We start from the raw sequence: 9,484 nt of genomic DNA, 5'->3' as shown, positions 1-9,484 counted from the left end.
TTTATTTCTTCATTGTATTTTCAATTGTAATCTTGTATATTTTGTTATCTTGTAAGTTTTTCAGTAACAACTTAATAGTTGAAGTTTTGAGCATGGATAGTAACAAAAATATCCAAAATTCTGGTCAATTTAAATGATATATTTCTTTTCAAATGATATAATTCATTCCATTAAGTAGCACTCATTGGTGAATATCTAAAACAAATTATAAAATTTTCATATAATATATTAAATTAAAACGAAAAAGAAACTTGTGCATGAATATTTTTGTGTTCACGTAGTTTAAGAAAAGATTGAAAAAAAATCATTATGTTACCAATATATATAACTTAGTTCCAATATAAAAAAGGATATAATTTAAAAATTTTGAAGTTAAAACAAATATATCAAATAATGAGTGAAAAGATTATGAGAATTTATGAACTTATTGGTAAAAAATACTCTCAAAGAAATAAAATAAAAAATATACCATAATAATTTTATTTATATAGATTATATTAATATATAATAAAATTAATAATAATTTAAACAAATTTGGGGCCTTCAAATTTTCGAGGCCTAAGGCAATGGCCTCACTGGCCAAGCCTTAGAGCCGCCCCTGTTATATACATAATACAATGTTTCAACATCTACTACATTTATATGTTGGATACGTATATAAATATATGAAAAACTTTGAGATGCTTTGCTAATAAAAAAGGTTGTGTAGTACCTAATACTAGGATTATCTTCTAATACAACAAAAAAAAAAAAAATTGGAGGGGAAAATAATTTTTTATCCGACATAATTAGAAACATGTGATCCAATTATGTTATGATTTTATTTTTCCATTCTAATTAAAAATGATTTTATTTTTATGAATCAAAGTCAAACTACTAATTACTTAGTTTGTGACAAAATATAACGAAAGAAATCTATATGGATCTTCATTCTTTATTTCATTTTTTTATCCTGATGTTCTATATTAATATTAAAATTAAGATTGAATTTGAATTCGTATATTACAAAAATCTAATTCTAAACATAATATTTCTAATTTTAAAAAACTCAATTTGAAAGGCTCGAACTAAAAACTTTTAAATAAATACGAACCATATATAGATTTCCTCGATATAGGGCCATAAGTGGAGGATGATGAAGTCCATACCTCAACTTTAGCAAGTTGTATAATCATTTGCATTTCATTTTGACATAAAATTACTCATTAAATAAGTACTACAATCATTTTATTTTCAAAAAAGTTTTATATTTTCCTTTTGCATCTGAAAAACAAATATGAAGAAAAGATTACTATAAAAAGAGAGAGAAAAAAGCAATGCAAGTTATCGCTAAATAAAATTATCAACGATTTTTTCTTTTATTTAGCAACGAAATTTATACGTCAATGATAACTACTAATAATATTTAGTAAATTAAAGGAAATATAAATAGTGTTTGGATAGAAGTTGTTAGAGTTAATGACATTATTCTCAACCACCTCAACTCACTTAGTCATATTATCCTAGTGGCTTTTTAAATTTAATTTTGGATTAATTTGTAGTATAATACTATATAAGCAAAATGTGCTTGAAATAAAATTGTATATGTTGGATTATGTTATGAATTACAATGAGTTATGCTTTGTAAGATAATGATTTTCTCAGTGAAAATGAAAATATTTTCCTTCGTATGACAATACATGGATCAAAATATAAGGTTTCTACTATTGAACTTATTATATACTTAATTCAGATAAAATCGAGATAAATATCCTACGTCTACCTGGATTAATTTCTACTATAGCTAGATCATAATTTTGGGGAATAACTTTAGTTTCTTCTTAAATAATTGAATTTTGCTCTTATTTATTTTCTTGGAATAAAGACAAATTCTGATATGTTTGGTGAAGTGAATGGTATCAACAATTTTTCTATTTTTAATTTTATAAAAAGTAGGACCATTTTTTTGTCATCACTCATTTGTAAATGCATGAACTGCAGACATAATATGAATATTAATTTAACTTCATTTTCCTTCATATTTCTTGTGAAATTCATGGAAATAGGAGAGGAAAAGGTGTTAAAATGTTGACTCCAATAGATAGTGTGGTTGCTTGACTAATTTTTTTCTTCTTTGGATCAACTTTACATGGACTTTGAATTCAAGGTCAATAATGAAAAGGTTGTTAAATCCTTAAAACTTTTCTTTAATTTATAGTCGAAAGTTTCATAGTCTATTACAAATTTTATTTTAGCTGTATAATCTTTTCTATATAAGATTAGTGAAATAATACAAGAAATCTATAAATAAAATATATTAGACCTTTGCAGAGTTATTTTTTTCTATCAAAAATATAGGTGGATATATATAAGAGAATGTCTCCTAGTTGCAATATATATACTAGGAAATATAATGTATATAAATTGTATAGATGTTTTATGGATATTTTTTATAATTGGATGAGGATCCTTAGTGGACATTCGATAAAGTTAAAATGAGATAAATGTGCTTGTTATTTGGTCTCAGACAAATAAACAAACAAACAACTTGACCTATACAATATTGAGAAGCAAATTAAATTAAAAAAGAATTCTTTTTTTTGTTGTTGTTAAAGACAAATTCTAATATGTTTGATGAAGTAAAAGATATCAATAAATTTCTATATTTTGAAGTAGCTAGGGACCATTTTGTTGTCACTTACCACTCATTTGTAAGTGCATGTAATGTGGCCATAATTATGATTCATTTTTCTTCACATTTCTAGTGAAAAGTCTTGGAAATAGTAGGGAAGAAGGTGTTAAAATGTTAGACTCAAATAGACAGGGTGGTTGCTTTACTCAAATAGAGAAGAGTCATATCTTCTATTCAACTTTACATAGTCAATAAAGGTTGTTAAATGTTTTTAAACTTTTCTTTAATTTATAATCGAAGTTTTGTAGTCTATTACAAATTTTATTTTAGTTGTATGATCTTTTATACCCAAGATTGGTGAAATAATACTAGAGATTTGTAACTAAACCACATTAGATTTCTTCAATTTATCTTATATATATATATATATATATATATATAATAAATTCTTGCTGTTTAAAAAACAGGGTTGCGGATAATTATGCAGTAAATACTCTATAATTTTTTAAGATAGATAGAGCATTTTTATATTCGAAATATTCTTGTATTCTATACATTTTCATTTCATGTATTGCAAAAATTATTGCATCATAACTATGGCTAGTATGCAAATATACTAGTTCCATTTCTGAAATTGCTTTATCCATATGAAATAAAGCCTTTTTATGCTTCCAAGCTCTTTTTCTTATGCTATGCACATATTTTTGAATAAATTTCATTTTTATGCTGAAAGCAAGAAATTAATATTGATTTCTGACATTAAGTTTTCACAATATATGTTTTTATTCCCTATAGTTACTAAGTATTTCTTTATATGGTTAAATATGAATATAACATGATATAGTATGACCTGTAAAATTAATAACATGTAATAAAAAGTTTGTGTGTATACCTTCCTTCTTTTTTGTCGATGAATAGTCCTTATCACTACCGCAGTAGTTCTCCCTTTAGGCTATGAACAGTGTTTCACCCTAACGACCTCAGTCTTGGTTACTTGTTACTGTTCCTCCTTAAGGCTGAAGATCGCAACCTTCACTTGAGACTATTAATGGAGTTTTGAGAAGAGAAGTATAAAAATCAACCTTTTTATTATAGTTTTTACAAGCACACCATACATATTATACTATACTCACAACATATTTAGAAATACTTTTCCCTGGCGGGAGTAGCCACTACTCACAACTCATATATATATATATATATATTTCATGGATATTTTTGTATAATTGGATGAGGATGTTTAAGTTTCTTTGTATATTTTGTAACAATGGGCTAAGGTTGTTAAATCCCGAAAACTTTTCTTTAATTTTTATATAATTGAAGTTTTGTAATCGATTACAAATGTTATTTTTAATTATATGATCATTTTGTAAAAGATCAATAAAAAAAATACGAGATTACCGACCATATTGATGGATATATTTGACAATTTATGCTTGTGTTCCTTTGTGGTTATTCGACAAAGTTGAAACAAGATAAATATTGCAATAAGATACTATATGATCTCATACAATTAAATAAACTCTAACTTGCTCAAATTTTAACATGACACGTACAATATTGAAAAGCTATTGGTAAATGCATGTACGTAATATAGACATAATTATTTAGATTAATTTTCCACACATTTCTAGTGAAATTCTTGGAAAGAGAAGGGAAGAAGGTGTTAAAATGTTGGCTCAAATAGGTAGTGTGGTTGTTTGACCTTTATTTTCTTCTTCTATTCAATTTTACATGGACTTTGATGTCAAGGGCACAATAATGGACTAAAGTTGTTAAATTCTTAAAACTTTTCTTTGATTTATATCAAGTGGCCAAAATTAGTCTTTTCCTAGCAACCCCTTCTCACATATTTGCTTTACCTACCATCATTTGTTCTTCTCTATTTATACTCACCACATATGATACCATCTACCACAACAACAACATAAAGTTTTATAAGTTCACAACATTCCTTTTTTATATAAATAAAACTCTCATTTTCTCTTCACTAAAATTTATCCATTACAAATCTAACCATTTTCTTGATCCAATGGCACAAAATGGACATATTAATGGAGAAGTTGTAGCCATGGAATTATGCAAGAAATCAATTAATGTTCATGATCCATTGAATTGGGAAATGGCTGCTGATTCTTTAAGAGGGAGTCATTTGGATGAAGTGAAAAAGATGGTGGATGAATTTAGAAAGCCAATTGTGAAACTTGGGGGTGAAACTTTGACAGTTGCACAAGTTGCATCCATTGCAAATGCTGATAACAAAAGTAATGGGGTCAAAGTGGAACTTTCTGAAAGTTCAAGGGCTGGTGTGAAAGCTAGTAGTGATTGGGTGATGGATAGTATGAGCAAAGGTACAGATAGTTATGGTGTTACTACTGGATTTGGTGCAACATCTCATAGAAGAACAAAAAATGGTGGTGCCCTTCAAAAGGAACTTATTAGGTAAACTATTTTTTATATACACTTAATAACGTAAAGAATTTTTATATTTTTCGTATATATACCTTATTGACTACCTTGAGTGCTCCATCTCGGGCCATAGACATCATAGGCTCTTAGCCTATTGAAAAAGTTTATAAATTATTTTTGAAGATGAGACACATTTTTATGTTTCTTGTTTTCTAGCAATAACATTCTGAACCGTTTGTCAATATTAAATTAGATGTAAAGATGCTAAGTAACAAATTTGATTGATTACATTATCTAAATGAAAAACTACACATGTTAAAATTCATGTATAGTTGGTACACCAATGACGGATGTAGAATTTTTACTAAGGGAGTTCGTTATCTATAATGTATACATAAAACAAATTTTGACTTTGTATATATAGTGTGCTATTTCGGATGAATCCCTTCCCCCCGGAGTAGAATTCAGTTAAAAATGTGATCTTGATGAATTATGAATGTTTTTTCAGGTTCTTGAATGCCGGAGTTTTTGGGAATGGAACAGAATCATCTCACACTTTGCCACATTCAGCAACAAGGGCAGCTATGCTTGTTAGGATCAACACTCTGCTTCAAGGCTACTCTGGCATTAGATTTGAAATCTTGGAAGCAATTACTAAGTTGATCAATAGCAACATTACCCCGTGTTTGCCCCTCCGTGGAACGGTCACTGCCTCAGGTGATCTTGTCCCTCTGTCCTACATTGCTGGTTTGCTCACTGGCAGGCCTAATTCCAAGGCTGTTGGACCCAATGGTGAGAAACTTGACGCTGATGAAGCGTTCCGTGTGGCTGGTGTTAGTGGTGGATTTTTCGAGTTGCAGCCTAAGGAAGGACTTGCACTTGTGAATGGTACAGCAGTTGGTTCTGGTATGGCATCAATTGTCCTGTATGACTCCAACATTCTTGCTGTTATGTCTGAAGTTTTATCAGCGATTTTCGCTGAAGTGATGAATGGGAAGCCTGAATTCACTGACTATTTGACACACAAGTTGAAGCATCACCCTGGTCAGATTGAGGCTGCTGCTATTATGGAACACATTTTGGATGGCAGCTCTTATGTCAAGGCAGCTCAGAAGCTCCATGAAATGGATCCTCTTCAAAAACCAAAGCAAGATCGCTATGCTCTCCGAACATCTCCACAATGGCTTGGCCCTCAGATTGAAGTCATTCGTGCTGCAACAAAGATGATCGAGAGGGAGATCAACTCAGTGAATGACAATCCATTGATCGACGTTTCAAGAAACAAGGCCTTACATGGTGGCAACTTCCAAGGAACCCCTATTGGTGTCTCCATGGATAATACAAGATTGGCCCTTGCATCAATTGGAAAATTGATGTTTGCCCAATTTTCGGAGCTTGTCAACGACTATTACAACAATGGATTGCCATCTAATCTCACAGCAGGAAGGAATCCAAGCTTGGACTATGGTTTCAAAGGAGCTGAAATCGCAATGGCTTCTTACTGCTCGGAACTTCAATTCTTGGCAAATCCAGTGACTAACCACGTCCAAAGTGCCGAGCAACACAACCAAGATGTGAATTCCTTGGGGTTAATCTCAGCAAGGAAAACTGCTGAGGCTGTGGACATCTTGAAGCTAATGTCATCAACCTATCTCGTGGCGCTTTGCCAGGCTATCGATTTGAGGCATTTGGAGGAGAACTTGAAGAATGCTGTCAAGAACACTGTAAGCCAAGTAGCCAAAAAGACTTTGACAATAGGTGCTAATGGTGAACTTCATCCAGCAAGATTCTGCGAAAAGGAATTGCTACAAGTTGTGGAAAGGGAATACTTATTTACCTATGCTGATGACCCCTGCAGCTCCACCTACCCTTTGATGCAGAAGCTGAGACAAGTCCTTGTTGATCATGCAATGAAGAATGGTGTAAGTGAGACGAATGTGAACAGCTCAATCTTCCAAAAGATTGTAGCTTTCGAGGAAGAATTGAAGGCTGTGTTGCCTAAAGAAGTTGAGAGTGCAAGAGCTATGCTTGAGAGTGGAAACCCTTCAATTCCTAACAGGATCACAGAATGCAGATCATATCCATTGTACAGGTTGGTGAGACAAGAACTTGGAACAGAAGTGTTGACAGGTGAAAAAATTCGATCGCCCGGTGAGGAGATTGACAAGGTATTCACAGCATTTTGCAATGGACAAATCATTGATCCATTGTTGGAATGTCTCAAGAGCTGGAATGGTGCTCCTCTTCCAATATGCTAGATGTTTGTCTAAGTCTTAATTTTTCAGTGAATTACTAGAGTTATATCAATTTGTTTTTTCTTTCGGACTGTTTGTAATGTTGGCTCAACTAAAGTGCCAAGTCTCTCCCAATATGAGAATCAGATCTTGTGACATAGAATATATAGATAGTTGTCATGACATAAAAGAAGCTGTTGAAAGATTTTCAAATTCTTAATATTAATAATATTAATGCTACTGAATAGAAAAACCAAATGCAAAACTAAGTATTACTTGCCTTTTATTTGAATCCTCGCCCTCCACACTCTCCTATCAAAGGTCAATAGGTCATATTTTCGATAAGCTCAAAATTCGTCATGTATAGCCTATAACCCCAAATGCTTATGTACCCAAAAAGAATAAATTAAACTTTTATCTTATGATATTTTCTCCCCTTTAAATTTGACGATACTATACATTTTTTTGATGATGTCTAAACATTTATTTTATGATACCTTTTTCACTTAACGAAAGGTCAAAGAGGTCCACTAGCCTTAAAAGAGAATAAAATCAACTCGGCACTTGAGTCTTCCCTCTATGATGAATCTTTGAATCCACAAAATTTAATCAAATAAAAAATCCTCAGAAAAAATCATGAACATCGATACCTATAAAACTGATTTTGGAAAATCGAATTTGAATCGATCCAAATTATTAAACCAAGGGATAGGGATAATTCTGAATTTTTTTTTATATAGAAAATCAAAATGCCCAAAGATTTTGGAACTCATACGTTAAATCGTAAAGAAAAACAAGTTGAAATCAACCTTAAAATTTCAATTTATCAAAAACTCAACTTCAAGAGAACCCCCAAACTTTGAATTTAAAAACAAAGATTTTGATGTTAAAATCATAAAACCATAAGTGGGTAATAAAGGAAGGGAGTTAAAATCACTTATCCAATAGTCTTATCTTGAAAAATCTCTTTAAAATTGTCTTCCTAGAGCTCCCAAGGTCCAACAATGGTAAAATGGGAAAGAAACCCCGATTTTAGAATTCAATAAACTACTAGATATATGCTCTCCGCAGTCGTAGTCAAAGCCCCACGACGCGGAGACCAGCTGGCTAACCCTTTGTGATCGCGATCAAAGTTTCACGAATGCAAAGGTCTTTCAAGCCCTTTTCCCATCCGCAAACGTGAAGGGCAAACACCTCGACCCTCCGCGATTACGGTCAAGGCTCCGCGAACATGGTGGCTAGACCACAAGACCCTTCCTGAACACAGCTAATTTAGCTCTGGAGACATCACCAATACAACATACACTTGGACACCAAATTCACCAAAAGGATCCTCAGAATTTTCAGAATCTTGTGCACACAAGTTAGATATGTTACCCAATCAAATTCGACGTTCAGAACTCGATGGAATCATCGAGACACGAATTCGAGGTCTCATTGATCCAGCACCCGTTAACGCCACAATAAACTAACTTTCGCCCAAAAAGACCTCAATGCCCTCGGAACCTCTGAAAATTGAACCAAGACATCGCCTAGGCTTAAAATTACCTCCCGAATCCAATCCAGGAGTCCGAACTCCAAATTTTGATTAAAGTCAACTCTTGGCCTAAATTCATTTGAACTTTCAACTCAAGGGCTCATATCACATAAAGACTTTAGAACTGAAAACGAGTACCGAAATCCCTTAGGCTTCCAACTTCCTGACGCGATAATTCTTCTCCTTCATTACTCCCTTGCCCCGGGTGCTTTTTGAGGATTTTTTGAGCAACCCTCGTCTATTTTCTCCTTTCAAAAAATGAGAGGAAAATAAAAGATGACACATTAATTAGGTTGAAGAATGTTTGTCAGCCCGCTATAGCGCCGCCGCCATAGCGGGAAGCCTCCTGCTATGGCGGGCTAAAGTCATCCTAGCCCAAAAATCAAGTTGGGACAAAATCATCGCATGCTCAAATTTTTAAAAATTCCTGCGTTGCACTTTCTGATTTTTGTTTTGCACGAGATGCTTTGAATAACGACAGATCGGATCGTTACATAATCTTCTTTTCTTTTTTATTTTTTCTTTAAGGAGATTAAAAGGGACTTCAAATAAATAAACATATATTAATTAAACACAATGAAATGAAGGACAAATTAAAATGTTGCGGCAATTCTTAAACTATGTATTGACTATCCTTAAAGGGATATATTGACTAATCCTGAATTAATTATTTTCTCACTTTATTTTCTTCAA

General features: G+C 32.2%; 1 protein-coding gene across 1 annotated transcript; it reads left to right on the top strand.

The window, feature by feature from the left end:
• Window positions 1-4,557: 4,557 nt before the first annotated feature.
• LOC107057661 (phenylalanine ammonia-lyase-like) lies at window positions 4,558-7,444 on the top strand. The gene is made up of 2 exons (XM_006354275.2): window positions 4,558-5,053; window positions 5,529-7,444. Exons 1-2 carry the CDS (start codon window positions 4,644-4,646, stop codon window positions 7,276-7,278), a joined length of 2,160 nt encoding a protein of 719 aa, XP_006354337.1. The 5' UTR covers window positions 4,558-4,643; the 3' UTR covers window positions 7,279-7,444.
• The last annotated feature ends 2,040 nt before the right edge of the window (window positions 7,445-9,484 follow it).

Source organism: Solanum tuberosum, unplaced genomic scaffold, assembly GCF_000226075.1.
Source record: "Solanum tuberosum cultivar DM 1-3 516 R44 unplaced genomic scaffold, SolTub_3.0 scf00177, whole genome shotgun sequence".
NCBI classification, from domain to species: Eukaryota; Viridiplantae; Streptophyta; class Magnoliopsida; order Solanales; family Solanaceae; genus Solanum; species Solanum tuberosum.
This window is presented reverse-complemented; position numbering and strand designations above follow the sequence as displayed.

Excerpts from the sequence above, each read along its gene's own strand:
- LOC107057661 (XM_006354275.2), top strand. The coding sequence starts at position 4,644 with ATGGCACAAAATGGACATATTAATGGAGAAGTTGTAGCCATGGAATTA. Across the intron at positions 5,054-5,528 it reads CTTCAAAAGGAACTTATTAG|GTTCTTGAATGCCGGAGTTT; the intron begins GTAAACTATTTT and ends ATGTTTTTTCAG.